General features: G+C 37.5%; 2 protein-coding genes across 3 annotated transcripts; one reads left to right on the forward strand and one right to left on the reverse strand.

Moving 5' to 3' along the window:
• Positions 1–351: 351 nt before the first annotated feature.
• Positions 352–4367, reverse strand: LOC148879314 (cyclin-dependent kinase D-1-like). Its single transcript, XM_088960822.1, has 6 exons — positions 4257–4367; positions 3697–3995; positions 3490–3598; positions 2801–2926; positions 744–979; positions 352–662 (listed from the first exon to the last, which is right to left on the reverse strand). Exons 1-6 carry the CDS (start codon positions 4365–4367, stop codon positions 437–439), a joined length of 1107 nt encoding a protein of 368 aa, XP_088816948.1. The 3' UTR covers positions 352–436.
• Positions 4368–12210: 7843 nt separating this feature from the next.
• LOC148879315 (Pentatricopeptide repeat (PPR) superfamily protein) lies at positions 12211–26051 on the forward strand. Of its 2 annotated transcripts, none has more exons than XM_088960824.1 (2): positions 12211–13174; positions 24550–26051. In XM_088960824.1, exons 1-2 carry the CDS (start codon positions 12893–12895, stop codon positions 25807–25809), a joined length of 1542 nt encoding a protein of 513 aa, XP_088816950.1. In that variant the 5' UTR covers positions 12211–12892; the 3' UTR covers positions 25810–26051. The 2 variants fall into 2 exon arrangements, with proteins under 2 accessions (XP_088816950.1, XP_088816949.1); XM_088960823.1 differs by having other exon boundaries at positions 12704–13222.

A 26051-nucleotide genomic window follows, 5' to 3' on the forward strand; every position in this document is an offset into this window, starting at 1 on the left:
TATTGTGAATGTTTGTCAAAGATTGAATACATGTATGGTCCAAATTCCAAAGAGTGGAACCAATGCATGAGCACGTTATTCTGCTATGGACAGTGAAGTTCAAGACCCAAAATTACCATTTCCAGATGTAATCGCCACACTGTAAACAAGAAAACATTAAAAAAAAAAGATTAGTTTACCTTTGACATCTAAGCAACATAGAGGCTCAAGTTTGATGATCATATAAGAGGGATACATCATATAAGGCAAACCAAGGCCCCAAGGGGATAAGTGAACTGACAAATGATCCACTGTTTGAAATGAATTCTAGATTCTACATTCAATACCATATGGATATTATTTTACCTGTTAAATATTTCTTGGATGGAGTCTTCCACCCAAACATTAACTGCCTATTGATACTGGTATATTCTGTCCTTGTGTTCATACCACCTGCTTATGGGAATTCATCTGTATAATTATCATATTTGTCATTGTGATATGTATTTCCTTCAAATCCCTCGCGTTGTGGCAACACTCTCCTTGCCTTTCTTGGTGGAGAAAGCACAATAGGAGCCTCCTGCAGATCAAAATCCGAAGGTCTAGAGTTTTGAGAGTCACCCTTGGGAGGAGGCCTTGGAAGTAGAGCTGGCTTTGTTGGTGCAGGCACAGATGAAAAATACCTAAACGGGAAGACAGACATGAGAATTAAGTACTAAAAAATAACTTGTACACTACCACTTGAAAAAGGTTAAAATTCATACCTGTGCTCTAGTGCTTGTTGAGCAGAAATTCTTGCCTTTGGGTCATAGGTGAACATTTTTGACAAGAGATCTAATGCATCATCGCTAGCCATTGGGAACAGAGAACGTAATGGAGGTGCAGGGACAACTTGGTATTCTACATAATCAGGAAGGAAAACCATGTCTGGCCACTGTGAAGGCCTTGGAGTACCAAAAGCTGCAAAGATCTTTCCTAACTGATCAATATCACTTGAACCCTGTCAAGCAAACATAAAATGTTAATCAAGAAGTGTTAACCTTTCCATATGTTGAATTGTAAATAAATATGTATATATACATACACGGGTAGTTCAGATACATATCTGCACAATCATAAGAAAATACTAAACAAGCAAGGATAATCTATACAGAAGAATTCAAACTTTGACATATGGCAACCAACACACCAATAATAGTAAGTTTATTTGATGACAGTCATAAACTGAAGTCAATCTTTTTTTCACAGTGTTGATATAATTAAGCAACCAGATAATTCCAACCATTGATTAGATGGAAGTCTGAATATGGCTACAGAGACAGAAGCAAGAGGATCAACAAGAATAGACTACAGCCTATTGTTGTAATACAACCACTTTAGCCAATTATCGACTAATAGTTAAATTGTATGTGCTTCTTTATTTGTTCAACTCATTGAAGAGCAATAACCGGAAGCCAACTAAGGACCAACTCTCTAATGAAATGTAGGGTTAGCAATCATAAAAGGGCTGGTTCTTTTGGCCTTGCAAAGGTCTCATTTATGGGTTTTGACTTTGACTAGTGCCTGGATTCTTACTTTTGTATCAAGTCCTCAAACTTCATACTTGCTATTGTTCTTTTCTTGGTACATCTGTTGCTAATCATTAGAAAAAGTTAAAAGATTGTTGGAATCTCCAAACACTTAAACAAACAAAAATCAAGGCAAACACCTATGAGCACTACCATCATATGGAATGTACTAAGATAAATTGACATATCCAATTTTTTCAAGGTTTCTGATTTCATATAACCATATAAATTGAAAGAATGTATAAGATTATCTCATATACCTGAAAAGGTACATCAAGATAATGTACTAAGCATTCCCCTCCATGAGATTGAGAAAATGGATTGCCCAACATACAAAATTCTGAGAAAATGGGGATAATGAAGTCCCATAAAAGTTCTTTTCAACTGAAATCTAAGAATGAAAGAGGGCTAATATTAACATATCCAATTTTTCTTTTTCCTTTTTGGAAATAGGCTGCACATGCTGCTGTCGCATTGTTTCTACACAGAAAAAAGTGAAAAAAAAATTGAATCTTTTAAAAAATTTACCAGCATAATCAAGGTAGGTCATAAAATTTCAAAGCATTCCAAATCAGTAACTTTTTTTATCAATGCTCCAAATTATTAGCTTGAGCCTCATCCTCTTTATGATAATGATTCATTTGTTGCTCTGAATGACATAGCCATATAGGAAAAATCTCAATTAACTGGGCCTTCTAATACAATTAAAAAGATTGACACAGAAGTATCATATTTTAAGAGACCAAACTTTTAATTAAATAAACCCTTTAATTCTCCTCTGTCTATTGTAGGTTAAGGATTCATTCTCTTTTCTCTTCTTCAAACCCTTATATATATATATATTATTTTTCATGTAAAATATATGATAAAGAATTAAACAAAATATCCATTTTACATCATATCTCAGGGATTTCTTGGTCTGGCCTGAAACAGCACTCAATAACTATAAAAATGACTGCATTTTTATTGTCCGTGTGGATCCTCTACAGGCCATGGTTAAATTAGTATCATTTGCACTTAATTGGTCCACCTCTTCTTTATCATCTCTGCGTAGAGACCAAAGAAAGATCTTGAAGCTCAAAACATAAGGCTCAGTTTGGGAAGAGTGCAAATATAAACATGTTCAGTGTAAAGCCTTGTATATAACATTTCTAAATCCTGTATTTGCACTCTTCCCAAATGGAGCTTAAGGAAATATAAGTAAATATTTTAAAGCAACCAAAGTAAGATGACCATGAACTATTTAGCTTCACCTGTAAAAAAGGTCTGCGGAGAAGGAGCTCAGCAAATATACAAGCTGCACCCCAAACATCTACACCTGATCCATATTGCCTGGCACCAAACAACAACTCAGGTGCTCTGTACCATCGAGCAAAAACCTATTCAAATAAGTGGCACACTGGCATTAAATCATACAAAGGAATGTACTCAGTAATTTCATCTAAGGCTATTTTTTATCAAGGCATTTGTTCATGTACTTCCAAGTTTGATGAGTAAGCTTAGAAAGGATGTGGAAGAGATAGGGGAAGGCCAGAGAGAACAATGGTTGAAGCAGTGAAAAATGATCTGAAGGCATGCAAATGAACCATGGATGAAGCCTTAGAGATGGTGGGATGGTGAAAATAGGATGTGCAGTAGTGACATCATAAGGTCAAGTAATGCAATATGCTGACAATTACATCCCAATGTAATTGCATGTTGAATTAACCCAAATCAGATATCCTTATATCATCAATTAGCAGTACTGGAGACAAATGGTGCTTCTGGTATCAATAATGAAACAACAATCAATCTGTAACAGTTGAGATATCTATGGAAGATCCAAGTTTTTGACATGCTTTTGACTTCTCATACTTTACCAGCTCTCCTAATATGAATAAGAAGTGGATTTTCTGTTTCTCATTTTTATAAAGCACCTCCATGAATAAAAAAAATGGCATACCTGGTGAGTGAATTTGCGATCAGGGCTCCCAAAAATACGTGCTAAACCAAAGTCTGCCAGCTTAAGTTGTCCATCAGCCCCTATCAATAAGTTGTTTGGTTTCATATCCCTGTAAAATAGATCAGTACATATCTAAGACAACTCCAGCGGTATGGACCATCTACTAAATGGTTTGAATCCATAAACAGAACCATGGGAGGAAAATACCTGTGCAAGACCCATTTCTTTTGACAATATGCCAACCCTTTCAATGTCATTTGTAGGTACGACTTTATATCAGCGGGTGAAAGAACGATATTTCTATCCCGAATAACAGCTTCCAGGTCACTTTCCATGAACTCAAACACAAGATGCAAGCTTCCCTTGTGAGGGAAAGCGTCTATCAACTCAATTATATTCGGATCCTTAAGCTCCTTAAGAAGTTTTATTTCCCTCAATGCAGTAAAATTTATACCTTCACCGTATTTCCCCAACCGAATTTTCTTAACCGCAACTGTCTGTCCTGTCTGCTCAAATCAAGCATAGATTCCATATCAACAACTCCATTAATATAAAGCCGGGAAATTTTGAAGAATTGGCAGCTAAAACTTGATATCGTTATCCCATGCCATCAGTTTAAAGCAGAAAACCATCCTAAGTGGAACAAAAAATGAGATGAAACTCTAAAAGTAAGATTATGAGTTGAATACTTGATACATATAAACAGAATCCGGAAAATTCCGAAACCCTAGATCTGTATTGCCAATAAGAAACGATGAACAACTCACCTTGGTGTCGATAGCCTTGTAGACAACTCCATAAGTTCCCTCACCGAGGACCTCGCGCTTGAGGTATCGATCTACATCTTTTGTGGAGAACAGTTGATCGATTTCAGTCATTTTTAGTGCTGTTTTTCTCTCGGACGAGTGAAGATGGCTCTGCCTCGAGCACCTGAGAGATGTTTCAATTTCAAAAAGATAGAAATTCGGATTCCTCCATGATTAGTGACATGAGGACTCGGTGAAGAAACAGCCTAAATAAGGCGCACAAACAATGCATGGGCTACTAGAAGTTTATTTGGAAAGTGTATTTAGTAACATCTTCTAAAATCTCAATACCTCAAAAAGCTGATAGATTTGTAAAGATCTTTTCAAAAGTTAGAAAGAATGAAAGACTATTTGGCAAACATACTTGTCAGTCTCGATAAATATTAATGTGTGAGACCTAATAACATATTCAAATATGCAAATATTATTTGTGGGTTCCATTTACATATTTACCTACACAAAATATTAAAATGAACCCACTCATGCATATTCCTATAGAAGAATCAATGTAGGCCCCATGTAGATCACTATATGACTCCAATACATGCAATTAGTTTAACATGAATAGTTTTCCTTAACCCCATCAATCATATTATGCATGCCTTGTTCTTTCTTTTCAATTAATCTAGTGTTTTGTTACTTCACAAACTTTAGAGAATTGCCACTTACACACAATTTCATAATAATCTGTCTCTTCTCGTAATACATGGAAACAACCAAGCTGAAAATAGATTATGAATACTGAAGGTGGTGTCCATGTAGCACCGAAGGGATGGAGAAAGTGGTTCCATAAAATGGAACGATGACTTGAAGTGCAGATTCTAAAATGGAATGATAACTTGAAGTGCAGATTCTAAATGGAAAGATAACTTTAAGTGCAGATTCCCAGCAAAAAGGCCCTCCAAAATGGCTTTAACTGAAGAGGTTTGAGGAAATGAATTGGCCAAACAGTGTACTTTTAAAAAAAGGATAAAAAAGAGTAGGAAGCATTTGGTCTAGTATACCAATCATCCAGCTCCTTTAAACATCAGCCTACAAATATAGACTAGTTTTATCACTTAATATGAACTGATGCATAAAGTATTTCCTTGAATCCCCCATGCCTTGCTGGTTATCAATGATGCCTAGTATGGTCATTTTAGATGGTATGTCAACATCAAACACTAATAAAAATACGTATTATGCTTGTTCCTTTGCAACTTAGAAAGAACCCTTACATCTCATTATTTTTGAACCTGAGTTCTAGATCTAGATTATCAAATTTTCAAAATCTCAAATGTTAGTTATATATTCTTCATTTTAATCATACACCCATTGCTAGTTATTTTCTATCATACAATAATGACTTCTGTAGAAAATGAGGAGGGGCACCCTCTGCTGTACAAAAGAACCTGTATCAAACTACTCAGTCCCCTAATATAGTGTAAATTCTTGAAATTGGCTACCCAACTTCCATCCCTACCAGGGAGAATCTCATCTTTTTCTTGTATTTTCATTATGTTAATTACTTAAGACAGATGACAAGAGAGGTATCCATATGCTTGTGCTTGATTCTTCAGACATTTTAAACTTGAGAGAAATCTAATGTTTTATTACTCAAGTGGATTGCTGACATTTCATAAACAGAATAAAGTTTTGAACAACATGAAATATGAGGTCCTTTGAAGGATGAGGCCAGGGTAGGAGAGCTCTTTGAATGAAAGTTACTAGAAAATAAACTGTGCTTGTTCTGTAACAAGTTACTAGAAAAAGTAGCATCATACTACATTCTATTGCAGTTGATTTTCTGGTCTGAATGAAAGTTCTTTGAATTTTCTGCTCTTGTCATTAAGTTATTTTAAATCATAAAAGTTTTCACACTGCTCCAGATATGCAACAGTTAAGGTTGGTACAGGGGAAATCTGAACCTTACACTATTGCCTACATCTGATCTGCGCATATCATTCATTGGGAATGATGGCTGCCAGAAAGTTGTAGAATTTTCTTTGGTCATTTTTAAGGAGGATGTTGTAGAAGAATCAGGGTGAAGGAGCAATTAGCAGTTTGGGTGTCGGTTGAGGGGCCACTGCTTGGTACAAGGTTTAACTCTTGGAATGACAAGCATGAGAGTGCAGGTACAGATCTTGGGGGAGAGTGACAGAAAATTTTGGGTGAGAGAGAGAGAGAGAGAGAGTGCAGGTGCAAATCTTTTGATTCAGTTTTTTTTTCCCCATTTTATCCCCCACATATGGGCATATCATTAGCATATAATGTATGATGGATGTACTACGCATTCAGATCATTTGCATATATTATCACCCACAAATAGAGGGAATGTGTTGCTTCTATGTGAACCCACTAATTCCTTGTTCCTTAATGTCCATATCCATATCCAGGGTTTTCCACTTCTTCACTATAGCATACATACCAAGTTGTAGTCAGAGCTTCCCTTATTTTTGGAGGACTTGACCACTTTACATCCTCTCAAGTTGGGTTGGAGAGAAGAATTTTATTTGTATATCAAGTTCAGATCATTGGAGCCAAATGACATAGCTTTTGCTGAATAGCAATGAACATAATTACATAGAAAATCAGTTTAAACATAATTATGTATGAAATTAGCTGCTGAAAAGATTATATATAGAACCTTCTTAGGATAAGGTTGAACACCCCCTCTTCCCCATTGGTACATTTGCATAAAGGGCTGGTGAAAGAGATCATAATTATACTAATTGTCCAAAAACTCTAAGCTTTGATTCTTGAATTTAATGATATAAAATGACTAACCAGTCAAACCTCTACTTGTATATCCAATGTTTTAATCACATTAAAGAGAGTTATATTTCTATAATATAGAATTCAAGAATTGTCACTAATTTCTTAAGTATGTTGTGAAGAAGGCTTAAAAGTATTGTCCTCTCTACTTTTATTTCCTCAAATGTGTCATTCAGCATAAAATCAAAGGCTTAATTTGCATTTTGGGCAAAGACAATAAGTAAAAAAAACAAAAATCAGTATAACCCAAAGAAAGTCAATGTGAATGAGAACATAACTTGCATAAACTACAAAGTTAATCATTCACTATTAGAATAGAAAAATAAAATAAAATAAAACTTACACCACAGTCCATACAATCTACATTTGAAATGGTTTCAAATCAAATGGACAAATATTTTAAGCTCTATAACTCAGGATTAGTTTTTGGCTGTTTTATGTTGTAGAATCTTAATTAAGTGATACAAAAAACACTATTTTTTAGATCTTATTAACTTACAGTATAACAACAATTAAAAACTTCACCAACATGACATTTGCAACAGGTTCGGTACAATTCATTCTTGGTAGGTGGCAATACCCTAAATCGAAATGCTCAAACCAAGAAATAGTACTAGAAGTATATTTTCCCTTGGCCAGTGCCAAACTCATAATTTCAATTACCTAGTATTACCGCCTATAGCCAAACTTCCACTTAGAGCATCTACTTCACTCTCAATAAGCCTCTGCCACATGGAGTTGTCATCCTTTTAAGTCTGGCTCCACCGACCCACACTTTGTTTTGTTGCAGCAATGGAATTTGCAGTTATTCAATGCATAGTGCATACAACTGAGAATACATGTTAATAATTAAACTATTGGTTATGTTTAATTGACCATACGAAGTCTAAAAATTGATGTAGAAGGTACTTTGCTCCGAGTTCAAATTTCGAAAGCAACACTCAAGTTTGTTTCATTTTGCCTCCAGCCTCCTCCCTCTACCAGAATCAGAACCCCCGAACAGAAGTAGTAGTTCCCATTTAGGGGCATTATTTTTCTGGGTTTTGAGAGTGGAAAGTTGATTAACAGGATTTTGATTTTGATCATCAAGAATCCTGTGTTTTTTTTTTCAGATTTATGTGGGGACGAAAGAAAGTCTTTTTCTTTTTTTCTTTTTTCAGGTAAGTGATGCCCATTTCTTAGGTGGATAAATAACTTTCTCACATCGGGAAAAATTGTCAATACTTGAATGAAACAAAAATGTCCCTTTTAATAATGGTTTTTTATGGCTAAAATAATTATTACCTTATTTCCATGAAAAATAAAAGAACATCGATAAGTGCACTTATCCATGTAAATAATTTACCAAAAAATGAACAGGGCCTTAGAATTCGTTGATGGAATCTCCATCGATAAACGGAATCCAGCTTTTTAGTTTTCCTCCCCAGCTATGCCCGTAAGATTGGTTGAGCAAATTTTCTGCAAGTAATTTAAAACTAATCTTTTGCAATAATTTGATTTTGGGTCAACCATTTTCTTTTAAATCCATTTCTTTAATCTGTTATTTGAGTTTAGTGCTCCCTCTTTGCTTTGTGTCTTCTACAGTTCTACCCAAAAAAAATGTCTCTGCCGTAATAAACTGCATATTTAAGGATGGGAAGTTTTCAATTAAAACTGTCTATCTAAAGGAGGTAATTTAGATAGTGCTCCTCCTAGGGGAACTAGTGAGTTTGCAAATGTATAGAATCTAAACCCCCCAAATATAAGACTTTATGTAATAAACTACCATAAAAAAATAACCTATTTAATAGAGGAATGAAGATTGACGGATGTTGTAGTATTTGTGGTGAAAGTGAGGAGGATTAGAACCACGTTTTTGTCAATTGCAACCATGCAAAATAGATTTGGTTGATTATCCAAAGTACATTCAAGTTCACAAAGTGAATTAATTTTCTCATTTTAGGAGGTGTGAAAAAAGTTGAATCATAATGATCCAAATATTTTTCAAATTTCAGATACTAAGAAAAAACTAGTAATTTTATTTTGGTATATTTGGAAAAACAGAAATGAAAAAACATTCAAAAATAAAATCTTACCTCTTGCTGTCATTCTTGATAGAGCTCACAACTTTTTTGTGAGATTAAATCAGCTCCTAAGGAAAAAACGAAAAAGGAAAAACAATGGATCCCAATAAGATGGATGAGTCCATGTTTAGATGCTATTAAAATAAATTTTGATGCCTCATGTGTAAATGGTCACTGCTCTATAGGTTGTGTTGTAAGGGACCATTTGGGAAATATTCTTGACCTAAAAGCCTACAAAGTCCGATTTACCACTGTTAACTTAGTTGAAGTTTGGACTGTTTGGGAGGCTCATAATATTGCAAGCAATTTCAGAAAACAGGTATATTGTTGTTGAAGGTGATTCAAGCTTATCATCGACTGCCTCAATGACAAAACCAAACTGCCATGGAGATTAAAGCCTATTCTTGAAGACTACAGGGCCTCGAGATATAGTTTGGAAGGAAATGTTCTATTAGCATGTGCTCAGAGAAGTAAATATAGCTGCAGATTGATTAGCAAACAAGGCTCATGAAGCTTATATTTCGCATGAGCTGACTCTGACACATCTAAGGTTAATTTCTTGCTTACATTTTTGGAGGTGTGCTACCCCCAAGCTGTCTAACCTAGGGATGAGCAAAAAAAATAATCGAAGTTGAACCGAGAAATTAATTAACCGAATCGATTAGTTTGGTTTTGGTTCGATATTCTTAACAAACCGATAGTTTTGGTTCGGTTTTGGTTAATCAATTAAAAAAACTAACGGTTAACCAAATCAAACCAACCGATATATATATATATATATACATTAATATATATTTATATAATATTATATATTATATATTTTTTTTATTTTTTTGAAAATCAAATTAAAAAGTTCGGCAGTTCGAGACTTTCAGCCTTTTTCTTTGAACATTTCAATTGAAAATTAAAATATATTATATTTTATTTCAATTGAAAACCGAACACCACCGTCTCTCAGTCTAACACTCTACAGTCTCTTCAAAAATCGAAACCTTTTAGCCTCTCTATTTGTCTCTTCGAAGTTCAAAACCTAAACCTAATACCTTATGAGAATTAATGTAGAGGACACTCTCAGTTCTCTGTTTCTCACTCTCTCAGTCTTGACTCTTCGTATTCCCCAAACGACCAGACCCCAATCCCAAGTGGCCAATTTGGCAATCAGATGTTACGTGGATACGTTACTCAATCTCCGACTACCCGACGGAGGACGAATGCTCATGAAGAAGAAAATAGTCTCTCTATGCGGGGAGTTTTCTCAACGACAATGTTGACACAACATTTGCCGTGTTACTGTGGATCATGGCAAACCTAGTGAAGCATCCACACATCCAAGCAAAGTTGTTGTCGAAGATTGAAGGGGTAGTGGGGTTCGGAGAAGAAATCAAAGAAGAAGATCTGCAAAAGATGCCATATTTTAAGGCAGTGGTGTTGGAGGGTCTGAGAAGACCCCCGCGGGGACACTTCTTGCTACCGCACGCAGTAACAGAGGATATCACCATAGATGGGTATCTTGTACCAAAGAATGTGATAATGAATTTCATGATAGCAGAGTCCCGCCCCGCGCCAACCACCGGCACCAAAGCGGCAATACCGATCGTTGCCTCACCAGCAAGCAAGCACCAACGCCATTTCTATCTCTCTCTTCTCTCTCTTTCTCATCCTCTCAAGCTCTCACTTTAGGCGATTACTGACAACAACCACCAGCACCAGCACCAATCAGTCCGACACCGACAGTTTTAGGTTTTTTTTATTTTTTATTTTAAATGCATAAAAAACCAAAAAATCAAACCGCAGTTAACCTGTCCACCGGTTAATCGGTTACATCGGTTCGATTTTAATTTGGGTATTTAAAAAACCGATCGAATCGATTCCATTTGAAAAAAATGCCTCAAACCGAACCGTGAGCACTTAAACCCTCTTTTTTTTCTTGTTTTATATAAAAGAATGAAGTCTTTACCATGTGCATAGTTATATAAGAGAATCAAATAAGGGCAAAAATGATAAATGATATTTAGAAATTTTTTTGATACCTGTCCTTTAAAATAACCCCAACATACCTTTTAAAAAAATTAATACACACTTTTTACAATTATCAAAATATTTATCAATTAATACCCACGTTTTACAATTGTGAAAATATTTAAGGGTGGACAATAAAAAGTAATATTTTTATAAAATAGCTAAAATAAGATAACTTTTTGAAAAAATATCAAAAATGGTAAGGCACTGTTCATCGTCTTCCTCTGCCTTCCTTTTTATTCATGCCAGCCATTTCAATGGATCAACGGGTCTTGATTGTCCATTCCGCGTGCCGGAGGCTCCAAAAGTTATCTCTCAGGGTTTGCAAACCCAGCACCTAGGACCCTCCAGAAGTTATCTCTCTGTGTTTGTAGAGAGATGATTTCAGATACCCAAATAAAACATTCCCCGTAGCCGTAAGAAAACAGTGAGAGAGAGAGGCAGAGAGAGAATTTCAGATCCGTGGATCTTTTTCCGTTGTTCACGAACTAAAGCACCAAGAGATAAAGATGGGCGAAAATGGCACAGATAAAAATCTTATGAGAAAAAAGAAGTGGGGAAAAGGAAAAGCTTAGATAAAGCTCGAAACACCCGTGAGAAACCCTTCAGGAATGGACTGGATCTCGTCGAATAAGGAACACCCATTAATCCACAAATGTCCAAGAACAGTAGCCACATCACCGAAACCTTTGAATCTCCACGTCTTATAGCTTAAGCATACCAAGTTTTTTGTAGAAGAACAGAGAACAAGAGATCCATCTTTTATATATTTTTTCTTACTTCAGATCTTCTACACGAGTCCATCGAGAAAATATTTCAAAAACAAACATCATTCAACTCATCGCTCAAAACCCACCAACTTGAATTCAAGCTTTCTCTGAACCATAATCAGCAAACAGGAAAAGAGAAAGATTGCGAAAAAACAGAAAAGAAGAGATGGAACAACCTTTAAACCGAGGACCTATTAACAAAATAACGAGATGATTAGCATTCAGAGACAGAGATAGGTCTTTCAGGCTCAAGAAGGCAAAGCTGAAGCTTTCACACAAACAAAATGGTGTTCCAATGCGTTACACGACGGCCTCTCTGTCTTTCTCCTCCTCCTCCTGACTCCTGAGTCCTGAGCTCCCCCTTTCACAGATATACAATTCTCTACACCCCACCCCCTCTAGGCTCTAGCTCTAAGGCCTTCCCGTGCGTCATTCGATGATCGATGGCATAAATGAGCCGCTTCACATGAGTCGTCAACCAGAACGCACATGTTGGCCACGTCGGAATGGTCAGGGGTTGTGTTGGGAGAGGCAGGAGCGTTACCGGAGGTGGCGGCACTTCTGCAAGAAAAAGATAAATAGTAGCTTTGCCCTTATTTGATATTAATTTTAAAATGTTAACTTTCTTTTATATTTTAATAAAAATATTATTTTTAGGAAAAAATACGGAGACATCTGAATTTCAGTCCCCTACAACTAGCCCGGCCCCTATAAACTACATCTTACCCGTGAATTTGACATCAATTTACGGTCAGATAAATTTTCCTGCCTAATAAATTCAGAACTGGGCTGATTTCTAATTCTCCTTAGGGCCGAAAGTTGCCCGTATAACCCCAAAAAAATCGACTACTAAATCCAGTCCCGGGTCCCCTATTTACCCTACGGACAGTGTAGTTCCGTATTCTGTTTCTGTCTTTCTATTCCTAATGTGAGCGTCCACCTGCGACTGGAGAAGAACAGGGTCTATTTGCGTCGTGCCGTCTGTTGAGAAATGTTGGTCCGTTGTGTGCGCATGGTCCTCTCTTCCGGCCGGTCGTTTTCGGTGGAAGCGGCGGCGGAGGCCTTCACTAAGGGTGGCTCTACCAGCACCAGCACAAGCAGCGGTGGACGAGACACAATAGGGCGAAAGCTTCTCACTCTCATATACCCGAAACGCAGCGCCGTCGTAACTATTCGAAAATGGACCGAAGAAGGCAAAACCGTACGCAAATACGAGCTCAACCGTGTGGTCCGAGAGCTTCGAAAGCTGAAGCGTTACAAACATGCACTCGAGGTGCTCCATTCCACCCTTTCTGTTTCCCCAGTTTCTTCTTTCAATATGGTAAATTCTGGATTCATGGGTTTCGTTTGGTTCCTACTGTCATCTAAAATTCTAATGCTTGACCAAAAAGGTGGAGATATAAAATGAAGACTAAAAAGAAGTTAGGTCCTTTTAAGTTCATGCCTCATGGAGGATAATACACAATAAGGGCGCGATAATCCCATAAATGTAATGCACAGTGACACAGCCCAAGCCATGACAAGCTCTACTTGTCTCCTTTCAGTACACATGTGATCTCATGTCTGCTTCTCAAAAAACCTATCCCTTCTTTTCTAGGTCTCCAACTCCTAATGTTTATCATGCGTACTGTAAAATGGTACGGATACAGAGTATTGAGAATGAAAAGATTGTCTTCAGTTTAACACTTAAGATAAATATTTATAGGTGTAAATCTTCGATTAACAACTGTCTTAACAACTATCTAAATGAATGACAACTGTCTAACTGATTCTCTTATACAGCTAAGGCTTCCCCTCAAGTTGGACATGGGCTGGATGTTGGAGAAAACATGCCCAACTTGAACAATAAGGAGTGAAATTGTTCTCGACCAAGAGCCTTGGTAAGCACATCAGCTGGTTGAAGCTTTGAAGGTACATGGCAATGATTGTTCGGGACTGTATAAGATTTCTTACAAAGTGACAGTCTATTTCGATGTGCTTGGTTCTTTCATGAAATACTGGGTTGGCTGCTATATGTAAGGCGGCTTTATTATTACAATATAGTTGCATGGGTTGGGCATGAGAAAGCCCAATGTCGAGAAAGAGGCGTTTCAGCCAAAGAAGTTCACTTGCTACAGCGGCCATGGCCCGATACTCCGCCTCTGTTGAAGACCTTGAGACAGTATTTTGCTTCTTGGACTTCCAAGATAGGGGAGAACTACCCAACATTGTAATATAACTAGCGGTTGAATGTCAGGTAGTTGGGCCACCGGCCCAATCTGAGTCACAATAAGCTCTGAGTGTTAGATCACTTGATGCAGATAAGTATATGCCATGGGAAATTGTGCCTTTCAAATATCTTAGAATGTGAAGTGCAGCGTCCCAATGTTCTTGTCGAGTTGTACTCATGAATTGTGTGAGCATGTTGACAGCAAATGTTATGTCAGGTCTTGTAACTTGTAAATAGACTAGTTGTCCAACTAGTCTTCTGTATTGGGATGCATCTTGGAGTAATGCCCCAGTTGCTAATGCAAGGTGTTGTTGTTGTAGCATTGAAAATGAACTGGGCCTGCATCCAATCATTCCAACATCCTGAAGAATGTCCAGAGTGTATTTCCTCTGACAAAGATGTATACTAGTCTCAGTTCATGAGACCTCAACCCCCAGAAAATAAGTGAGTGACCCTAGATCCTTTATGTGGAAACATGATCCCAAGTATTCTTCAAGAGCATGAATTTGGCGAGGGTCATTGCCTGTAATGACAAGATCATCTACATATATTAAGATAGCAAGAAGGTTGTTTGGACTAGACAAGGTAAATAAAATGCAATTTGCATTTGAGGCCTGGAAACCATGTGAAGGAGTGCAGCGACAAGTTTCTCAAACCATTTTCTTGAGGCTTGCTTGAGGCTATAAAGGGAGCGTTGGAGTTTGCAAACTTGATCATCGCCATCCTTAAGTTATCCCAGAGGGGGGAGCATATAAACTTCTTCATGTAAGTCTCCATGTAGGAATGCATTATTTACATCCATTTGATAGAATTCCCACTTTTAGACCGCAACAGTGGATAAGAGACATCGAACGATAGTAAGCTTGGCTATAGGAGCATCATATGTTTCATTGTAGTCAATGCCTTCTATTTGAATGTAGCCCTTTGCTACAAGCTTAGCCTTGTACCCTTCTACAGTTCCATCAGGTTTGAGCTTGACTTTATACACCCATTTGCATCATATAGGTGTTTTGCCTTTAGGTAATTGAGTCAGGTTCCAAGTGTGGTTGCGGTTGAGAGCTTCAAGCTCAACATTCATTGCTTGACACCACTTTGGATCTGTAATAGCTTCATTGTGTGAACGAGGCTCAATGGTGTGTAGCAGGGAAGTGGTAAAGGCAGATGGTTGTTGTTTAACAAGACCTGTCAATGGATGAGTTGTAGAAAAATTGGTGGCTGGTAAAGTGGGGCAAATGAAATCTTGAAAGTGTTTGGGGACTCAGGTGGTCCTAATAGGTCTGAGATTTGGCTGGATGAGTTCAGGTGGTCTTGAAACATCTTGAGGTGGTTCAGGTGGATTCGGAATGGGCCGAGTGATGTTCTCAGTGCTTGACTTAACCGAGGGATTTTGGAATGAATAAGGAAGTTGGGTGTTTTCCAGGAAAATTGGATTAGGCTCTGGGGGAATGGCCATGTTGGGTGTATTCAATTCAGTTGAGTTTCCATCTTCAAAAAAGCGGAACCGGTCTTCATGAAATTTAACATCTTGAGACACAAATATTTGTTTAGTGTCCAAATCATAAACTCAAAACCCTTTTTGAGCATGTGGGTATCCAAGAAATATGCACTTGATTGCTTGAGGAGAAAATTTATCATGTATGTGACCATGAATTCGGGCATAACAAAGGCATCCACATACATGTAGATGACCATAGTGCGGAGGCTTACCAAATAACATTTCATAAGGTAATTTACCAGTGAGAAGCGGTGTGGGCAAATAATTGATCAAGTAGGCTGCTGTCATTACACATTCTCCCCAAAATTGGATTGGCAATCCCGCATGAAATCGGAGTGCACGTGCCATTTCCAATAGGTGTCTATGTTTGCGTTCCACCACTCCATTTTGTTGGGGGGTATTAATGCAAGACCTCTGGTGTTCAATGCTATGAGATGCATAGAATGACTGCGTAGGCCTAGAACAGAATTCAAGTCCATAATCTGAACGGACGCACTGAACCGATGTCTGAAATTGTGTGTTAACATAAGCACATAATTGTTGCAAGTAAGAAGAGGCCTCAGACTTCCGTTTGAGTAGGAAAACCCAAGTGGCTCATGTATAATCATCAACAATTGTCAAGAAATACGAGGCACCTGAAAGAGAAGGGGTGCAGTACCCCTCCCAAATGTCATAATGTATTATAGAAAAACGAGAATTTGATCTGGTCTCACTGACAGGAAATGGTAACCGTGTCAGTTTGGCCTTATTACAAGCATCACAACAACTTGATTTTGGTGAAGATGGTATTCCTAAACCAGAGATGAGAGAGAGACGATCATATGAGGCATGACCAAGTCGAGAATGCCACAATTCTGCATCTGATGGAGGTGATGTTGTGTGGAGGGCTGATGGAGAGTTGTGATATGAGAACGCATATAGCCCATTGTGCAACTTATCCACACCAATCGACTTCTTGTAGGTTAAGTCCTGAATAACACAAAAGGTTGGGAAGAAAATGACCACACAATTCATTGTAGTTGTTTGTTTACTGACTGAAATTAGATTGCAATGAAAGTCTGGTAAACACAATACATTTGATAATTCAAGACCTGTCGATAAGGTCACTGAGCCTTGAGATTTTACTGGCACTATTGTGCCATTAGGAAGCCGCACAGGTTTGGAAACACAGGTGGTGTTTGTTGTCATGGACCCAAGATAAGTCATGCGGTCCGATGCACCACTGTCAAGAATCCAAGTGGTTGAATTATCAAATATGGTTTGTAGATTAGAGGCCTTACCGGCAAAATTGGCCAAACTAGGGCGTTTATTTGTAAGACCCATGCTTCAAAATGCGTTTATTTGATGCACATAGATATCTGGGGTGGATATCATACACCCTCACTTATAGGGGTCAGATACTTCCTTACCATTGTAGATGATTATTCACGAGCTACATGGGTTTTCCTGATGCAACGCAAATCTGATGCTTACTGTTGCTTGCTTATGTTCTTTGCTATGGCTCAAACTCAATTTAGCACACGGGTAAAGTGTGTCCGATCCGATAATGGATTGGAATTTCTATCTGGTCTTATACAGACATACTTTATTGAGAATGGCACACTCCACCAACGTTCGTGTGTTGAAATTCCACAACAAAACGGAGTGGTGGAGCGAAAACACCGTCATATTCTTGAGATGGCTAGAGCTCTACGGTTCCAAGAAGATTTGCCGATTCAGTTTTGGGGAGAATGTGTCCTCACAACTGCATATCTAATCAACTATTTGCCCACTCCCAACCTATCTGGTAAATCCCCGTATGAAATACTGCTTCAAAGGTCACCTACCTCTGATCATCTTCGCACATTTGGGTGCCTCTGCTATGCCACAACGCATAAACAGGGTAGGGATAAATTCAGACCCCGTTCACAACAATGTATTTTCATTGGGTATCCTTATGGCCAGAAAGGTTACCATGTTTTTAATCTTGAAACAAAGCAAATATTAGTCTCTCGAATGTGATATTCTAGGAAGATCAGTTTCCGTTCAAGACTGCCGACCACAGAAGCCACACTGATGCTTCCACCACTATGGTGGTTCCTACTCCAATCACAGATGATACCATCTCTCCATTGGAAATAGTCAATAGGCATGGAATCCGTGCAACAACTGATGACATCAACATGGATTCATCCCAAAGTCTGTTATACAGCTGAGACATACGGCCAACAAATTTCACAATATTTTACCATAGATCAATTCAAGAAGGCAAATGGCAAAGAAAATGAAAGTGGATTCCAAGCTTTCCATCCTCAAGAAAGCTTATCTCATGATCACATTGGCACCTTGAGGGAGTTGAATTCACATTATTTGGGTGTCAATGAGTCTTGCAACTCCAACAAATTGGAGGTCATTTTCCTTTTTCTTCCTTATGGTCACTAACAAATTTAATTTAGCAAGGTGGTGATAGAGAGTGATTCATGTAATATGTTAAATCGGGGAAAGAAAATCAAGGGAATAAATAATCACAGAATTCTGAGATATTGGTTCTTCTATGAACCTGTTTTTGTTAAGCACCAGGATTTGTTCATAGATAACCTGGAAAGATCAAGAGGAATGAGTAGTTGCTTTGTAAAGTGGGTATCTTTTGCTATTACAATTTTTTATTAAAATTTTGGAGTACTATTCAATCTTCTTCTTTAATATAGTCCCTTCTACTTGTATCACCTCTTTCCTCATTTTATGTAAAATTATTATTAACCATAGAAAATAAGAGACAAAAGGGTTCCCCTCCAGATTTTTTTCCTCGGGCTTTTCAAGATTGAAAGTAAATAAATAAGCGCTTAAAACTTTATGAGTATATGAATGACAGAACCAGAGAAGTTTCATTTCACACATCAAAAAATTTAGGACCTGAAAGCTGGGTCCCTTTCTTTCTTGTGTAAAAGACTTTTTCTTTATTTGGTTCCTAGTTGCCAGGAATTTTGAAAAACATTGGTCTGGGATGTTCTGCGATATGGTCCTTAGTGTTGTATGGACTAAGACATGGGAATAAGAAGCTGACGTGCATTCAGGAGTCTGACTTTGTAAGATCAGAAAATAAGGGTTCAAGGACACATTATATGAAAAAGTATTTAATATATTTAATAGACTATACTAATATTTATATCTATCAAAATATTTGTAGTATTTTGATGATCAGCAACATAAAGTTCATATTTTATTAACAGATAAAAAAAAGCTGATCCAAGGCCTTTGCCTCTAGCAGCACTACTTTGGTTTCCAAACCCGGTGACTGCCAAGGTAGTTCATTTCTGTGAGTTCTGTCCTTTCTAGAGAATCCACTGAACTGTTGGCCTATAACCAAATTAAATGAAAAGCTCATATGAGTTGCTAGTAACATTGCTTTCGTTATCAAGTGTCATAGAGATATATATTTTTTTGCCACTGTGACTAGTTTTTTATCCATTTGTATTAATTTCTTTCTATGCTCTATCTAAATTAAGATGAATACACACAACCACTTCACATGGTTTGTCATACATGAGTTTTAGTGACCCATGTTAGTTCTTTTCCATCTGTGACCAACTTTATATGATCAGGCATATAAAGTCATACTTTGTATTTAATGGACTTTATAAGAGAGAATAGTAAATGGGGCCCACTTTTTTGTTTATATAAGTTTCTTATTTGTAGACTTTACAAGACAGGGCAAAGTAGAGATCCACATTACTGTTCAACTAAAAACATGGATACCATCTCCTTTTGTTGGGAAACAAGAGTAACAGTGATGAAGATGCTGGGGAAAGGAAATAAACCATGTAAGAAATCAAGTTTCTTGCACATTCATAAAAAAAAAAAAAATCAAGTTTCTTGCACCAGTGGATATTTCATAAGTTTTTGAGAGTTATTTTTTAGTATGTTGGTTTATTAGAGAGTTTTAAGAATTTTGAAAAGTTGAGGTTGTTTGCTTATTTTGGCATCATTAGTTAATTTTTTTTTTTTTTGTTATCTATCCAGCAAGACCAATATCTCATGAATCTGAGGTGTTTTGAGAGAGCAATTATCATTTTACCAATAGAGTGTCAGTCTATGACAAGACTAGAGTCTTTCTAGTTCTCGATGTACTATGGAGTAGCTTTTGGTTTGTTTAGTTCTAGTAGGATTACTGATGAGTCTATTAGAGTGTGTATGAATGAATCTTTCTACACTATCTAAGGTCTAAGCCTAGGTTCATTTTGGCCTTTTTTTTGTCCTTTTAGATCCTTCTTCTTGCACCAAATTACTCCTCATTGATGCAGACATTGTCAAAGCATCTTAATCTACTTTTTATCATCTTGTTGCCAATTTAATGCTGCCCCAAATTCTGGTTTATCTCTCCTATATCTACCAGACTATTTATTACTCGTTTATCTCAACATCCTCATCTATTCCATACTCACCTTATAGATGTTTTGTTTTCTGATCTCCCAATGTTATGAACTGTGCTCTTCAAGGAAATACAAGTTAGGTATGGGCTATCAATCAACTAAAAACTAGCTTTAAGTTACTAATGTGTGACTTTTTTTACTGGAAACGGTAACTTCATTAATACAACTTAAGAATAACTTTCCAGAGTTAAGTACAGCTGTCAACCCCTAAACAGCTGTTGAGCCCCCAGTAATCTTTCTTACAAAACTGCCCAGAACATTCTCTCCCTCAGTCCCATGTTTAGCCAACGTGTCAGCTAAACTATTAGCTGATCTCCTTGTCCATTTGAAGCATGCCCCAATCTCCCTTGTTGTGTTGAGGATTTCTCTTATGGGCTGTCTATAAATCCAGGCTCTCAACTTACCAGATTGCAGCCACTCAATCAACAATTTAGAGTCTCCCTCTATCTCAATTTTCTGTAACCCCATTTGTCTGGCATATCTTACACCTTGAAGCAAGGCCATCACCTCCGCTCTCAATGAGTCCCCTACTCCTATTGGTCTTGAAAACATAGCCACACTTCTGCCATTTTCATCTCTGAATACTCCTCCTATACCTGAAGGGCACTGGTTACTTCTAGAACTCCCATTGAAGTTCAATTTCACTCTTTGTTGTGTTGGTGGGGACCACAATTCCTGCACAATAGGTTTTATGGAAGTTGTAGATGCCACCACTTCCCAATTCCTGTAAATGTCTTCAGCTGAGAAGTCTTTAAACAAATCCAAAGTTTTCAACCATTGAATAGTCATAATGATTATCCTTTCTACAATTGCCTCCTTGGATTTCTCCACTCCTTTAAAGATTCTATTATTTCCTTCTTTCCAAACTGACCATAAGATAGCTGCTCTTGTGACTTTTTCAGTCACACATTTGGGGACATTTTGTAGTGTCAGGAGAAGATTTGATGGATTATGGATGTTCTATAAAAAGATAGGATCTATTTATAAGTAGGGGTGCAACTCGGGTTGGATTAGCCTGAATCAAACCAAAAAAATCAGGTCGGGTTGAAGCTTGTATTACCTGATTTAGTTTTGGTGTTCAGATTGGGTTGGGGTTGAGGCGTCAGCAACCTGACCCAACCTGAACCCAATATGTCCTGGCATATTCAGGTGTTAAAGCTAACCTTAAGTGGTTAATCCACTAATACTTGGTCTGAAAAGTGAGAATATTTTCTTCAAAAGAAAAAAGAAGTGAAGAAACTGGGCTAACCGAGGCCCAAGTCCAAGTCCAAGCCCACCCCAACCCAACCCAATATTACCATTGGGATTAGGGGTGTCAACGGTATTCAAAAATCCGATTTTGAATTCGATATTCGGCATAGTTGAATAATTCGAATATCTAATCGGTCGAATTCGGATATCTTATTCTTACCGAATAGTTAATCGGATTTGAATTCGGATATGACTTGATTCGATTCGATAAATATCCGAATTCGACTGATTATTTAATTCTTATATATAATATATAAAATATTTTATATAATTTATATATAATAATTAAGTTATATAAATAATTTATATATTGATATACTTTATATCAATAAAATATTTATTTTATTTATTTATTAATTATCTAAAATAATTAATTAACTGAATTCAAATCGAATCGAATATTCAAATATTTAATCATATACGAATTTGGATATTAATTTTCAATATCCGTCGGATATCGAATCGAATTCGGATATTGCCTGATCTGATTCAAATTCGATCCGTTTACACCCCTAATTGGGATGGGCTAGGGTTGACCAGTGTTTTAAAAGGCACGGGAGGCATATGCCTGGAGGTGCACCTCTAGGTGAGGTGCCCCAAAACGCCTTTTTCATGAGGTGTGCTTGAGGCATACACCTCATGTGCCTCTTGCACACCTCATACAAAAAGACGAATAAAAAGAAAAAAGAAAGGAAAAGAAAGGGGTGTGAAAGAAAAAGAAAGAGAAGAAAAAAAAAAGAAAAGAAAAGAAAAGGGAAGATAAGAGGATTGCTATTCATAAAAAAAAAAGATAAGGGGATCACTTGCTCACCTCCACTTGGACAGACACCCCCCCCCCCCCCCCCCAGCTAGTGTTGTGCATCTTCATTCTTCTTAATATAAAAGATTTTTATTAAAATATAAGGAAAAAATGAAATCCTCCTTCCTCTTCCTCCTCATCCTCCTCTCAAGGAGGCTTATGCCTCTTCCGTTCTGAATCAGGCCTCATGCCTCTAGGTAGTGCAACACCTCACATTACACCTCCGCATTTTAAAACATTCTGGTTGACTACATGTTGAAGGTTGGTTTGTGTTGGGGCTTCACACCTGTAGTTGGGCTAGGGTTGACCTCAGCCTGACTTAGACCAGCTGAAAGACTGTGCAAGGTTCCATTATGGTAAGGAATCCAACTAAGAATGAAGAAGTGTGGATGTTTGTTATAGTCAAAACTCCAAATTATAGAATGCTTTGAATAGCTCCAGAATTTAGGGTTGCTGAATTTCTCATTTCTAAATACTGATTGAACTACTTAAATATCATTCCATTTGGATTGGAGTCAATAACTCTTCAGTCAGTCACCAACTATTTCATTGGTATACATACAGCTTACAGCAAAAAATATGAAAATTTTATTGCACAAAGTTCCCTTTTAGAAGTTAAATTCTGGACCATCTAGCTGAGTGGATAGCCTTATGAAAATTTTAATTTCTTTCTCAAAAAAAAAAAAAAATCTGGTTATGTATTACTGTACGGTAATCTGTATCAGTTACTGGATAGCCTTATAAAGAGCCATGAGTTTTTTTTTTTTTTTTCGTTTCTTTTTTTATTTGGTCAAAAAAGAGAGTGATGGGCTGTTTAGTTGATTTTTTTTGTCAGTAATGAAAGATCATTGAAAACAGAAAGAAGAAGAAAAAGGTATACAAGTGGTACAAGCAAGGGGTGAAGTTAAAAAAGAACCCTCACCCACAACCTCCAAGAGGGGCCTTAACGTCTCAGATATGCAAAAATGTTTGTAATCACTAATCACTGCCACTCCCATATAATCAAAACCAAACTTGAAGCAAGGTTTTTGAGTGCCACCAAAACAAGCAATAAATTCCATGGCCAAAGAAAAAAAACCAACTACTAGCTAGACACAAACAAGCAGACTGCAAATTTCAAAAGTTATTGCTAGATTGAGGGGGGGGGTCTTTTTGGGATTGGGCCAAATAAGAAGGTAAAGAAAACAAAAAGAGTGAACAAGGGAAGAAAAGCAGATCCTATTTCAGTCATTAGAAATGATGGGCTTTTGGACACAAAGGTTGAGTAGTTTTCTTATGGGAATCTGTCTGTCTTTGGGTGTAGGGCCTTGCTTTCAGGGGTTGAGACTGGAAGGTTGGGTGGTTAGGGAGTTTGTTTGTCAAGTGGTGGGTGAGTAATGTTCTGGGTGTTTGTGAAGGGTTTTGTTTTTCAGGTTTGGGAGTTTTGTTTTTCTCTGACTTTGAGGAGTGTCAATTTGAAGATTTGAGGGTGGTTCGGGTTGAGGTTCTGTTCCTTATTTTGGGTAATTCCTTATCTCTTGATCTGTAATCTTCTCTCTTTAATATCTTAATAAATTTTCTTTTTTATTAACTTATCAAAGAATTCCAAGAAACTGACCATTTTGTGCTCCCATTCTCTACTGTCCCTGACTAACAATTACATTATAAGCTGCTACAAGGGCTGAGGATAACTAAACAACTCGGGTCCAGCTAAGGAGCTGGGAGCTACTTTCAGATGGATCAAGAGAAGAACTGGAAATGGGATGGCTGATTTATGGGCTAAATGAAATGGGGAACAACTATCTGGGTAGAATTGTAAAATTTAAAGACTGACCGGGTAATATTCTCCCAGGCTCCCAGTTTTGAATTGTACTATTAAATTTTGTCTAAATTAATGAAATTCTGTTATTGATAGAAAAAATAAGCTCTCCCTAGTCTGATATTGTAACATTGGACTTATCCTTTCATCCAACTACCCTAGTTTTTCTCCTCGTATGCTGATTCTTTCAACAACCCTTCAGGGTGGATGTAAATCATGTAATTGCTACGACACCCAATTCTTCCTCCTCGCTTCACAATGATTTCTCATCCTCTTCCCCTGCTTCACAGTCACTTTCCTTCCCAAAGAAAGAAACCATGCTTCTTGCTTATGCCAGCCATCCTCTCAACTCCTGCAGAATGTTTTTCCATCTTCTCTCTTTTCCTTTTTTCAATCCAGGATGTATGAAAATGCCCAGTTCCCCCAAGATCCAAAGTAAGCTCCAATTAGTGAAAGATTATTTCTCAAGTTACTGGCTTGTTGCTCTGTTGTCTGGTTCATCAGAAAATTGTCCCTGCTATTCAACTCAAAAGGAACCTCTTAAATTTACAGATCCCGCACTTCTATTTATTCTTGATTTGCTTAACATGTTTCTTCCCCTAGAATTCTAAACCATTATTGTTCATAAACCATGGCCAACCAACATATCATCTAACACGTGATTTACAACTCTACTTCTTTATGCAGATATGTGAATGGATGACAGTTCAACCAGATATAAAGCTATTACCAGGGGACTATGCCCTCCATTTGGACTTAGTTGCAAAAGTTCGTGGCTGGGTGAGTGCGGAAAAGTTTTTTGAAGATCTTCCGGTACGTATGAAGGGGGAACCTACCTATTCTGCTCTTCTCCACACCTATGTACAACACAATTTGTCTGAAAAAGCAGAGGCTTTGATGAAGAAAATGTCAGAATGTGGTTTTTCAAGGAATGTTCTTCCTTATAACCACATGCTATCCCTCTACATTTCAAATGGACAATTGGGGAAGGTCCTGGAAGTTATCCAGGAGTTGAAGAAGAACACCTCTCCAGATGTGGTTACCTACAATTTGTGGCTAAATGTATGTGCTTTGCAAAATGATGTTGAGGATGCAGAAAAGGTCTTCCTAGAACTGAAAAAGGCAAAAATAGATGCAGATTGGGTGACATACAGTGTTTTGACTAACTTATATGTAAAAAAGGATCAACTAGAGAAGGCAACTAGTACCTTGAAGGAGATGGAGAAACGGGTTTCTAGAAAAAATCGCGTAGCGTATTCCTCCCTCATTAGCTTGCATACCAGTATGGGAGATAAAGAGGGGGTATACCGGATATGGAAGAAGATAAAATCAACTTTCCATAAGATGAATGATGCCGAGTATACCTGCTTGATAGCATCTTTGGTGAAACTTGGGGAGCTTAAGGAAGCTGAGAATGTCTATGCAGAGTGGGAAGTGGTGTCTGGGACTGGTGACTCCAGGATTCCCAATTTACTTCTTGCAGCTTATATTAACCAAGGTCAGATGGACAAGGCTGAGAAATTTTGTGAAAGGATGGTTCAGAAGGGCATAACACCTAGTTACACAACTTGGGAACTTTTTACGTGGGGTTACTTAAAAATGAAGAAAATGGATAAAGTCCTTGATTACTTCAAGAAGGCTATTGAGAGTGTGAAGGAATGGGATCCCACTGATCGAATTGTTCGAGAGGTATTTGATAACCTCGAGAAGGAAGGTAATATTGCAGGTGCAGAGCAGTTCTTGGTTATTCTTCGGAGTGCAGGATATGTGACGACTCAGATATATAATTCATTGCTACGCACATACGCAAAAGCCGGTAAGATGCCTCTTATAGTTGCTGAACGCATGAAGAATGATAATGTTGAGTTGGATGAAGAGACTCAGCAGCTTATAAAGTTGACAAGCAAATTTTGCGTAGGTGATGTTTCGAGCATTCTTTCTCATTAAGGAACTGCACATTTTTTAATCAGAATTTTCTTTTTCGGGCAGATTTATCCATGAATATCAATTCTATATCTTCCCCTGCCCCTTGCCAGTGCGTTTAAATTTCAGTACCTATCAGTGGCTATCACAGGGTATGCGTACTGTTTGATCGTTATGACCATGCTAGTAGCACAATTTGTGATACCTGCTCACTTTATAACTAAATTTGGAATCGTTGCTGTCAGGTAGGACGTTTTCTAGAGCAA

Source organism: Nelumbo lutea, chromosome 1 (assembly GCF_056320005.1).
Source record: "Nelumbo lutea isolate HS-2025 chromosome 1, American lotus-T2T, whole genome shotgun sequence".
Classification (NCBI taxonomy): domain Eukaryota; kingdom Viridiplantae; phylum Streptophyta; class Magnoliopsida; order Proteales; family Nelumbonaceae; genus Nelumbo; species Nelumbo lutea.

Coding starts and splice junctions, on each gene's coding strand:
- LOC148879314 (XM_088960822.1), bottom strand. CDS start 4,367: ATGACTGAAATCGATCAACTGTTCTCCACAAAAGATGTAGATCGATAC. Junction 3,599..3,696: donor AAGAAATGGGTCTTGCACAG/GTATTTTCCTCC, acceptor TCTATTTTACAG/GGATATGAAACCAAACAACT. Junction 2,927..3,489: donor ATCGCAAATTCACTCACCAG/GTATGCCATTTT, acceptor TTATTTGAATAG/GTTTTTGCTCGATGGTACAG.
- LOC148879315 (XM_088960823.1), top strand. CDS start 12,893: ATGTTGGTCCGTTGTGTGCGCATGGTCCTCTCTTCCGGCCGGTCGTTT. Junction 13,223..24,549: donor CAGTTTCTTCTTTCAATATG/GTAAATTCTGGA, acceptor TTCTTTATGCAG/ATATGTGAATGGATGACAGT.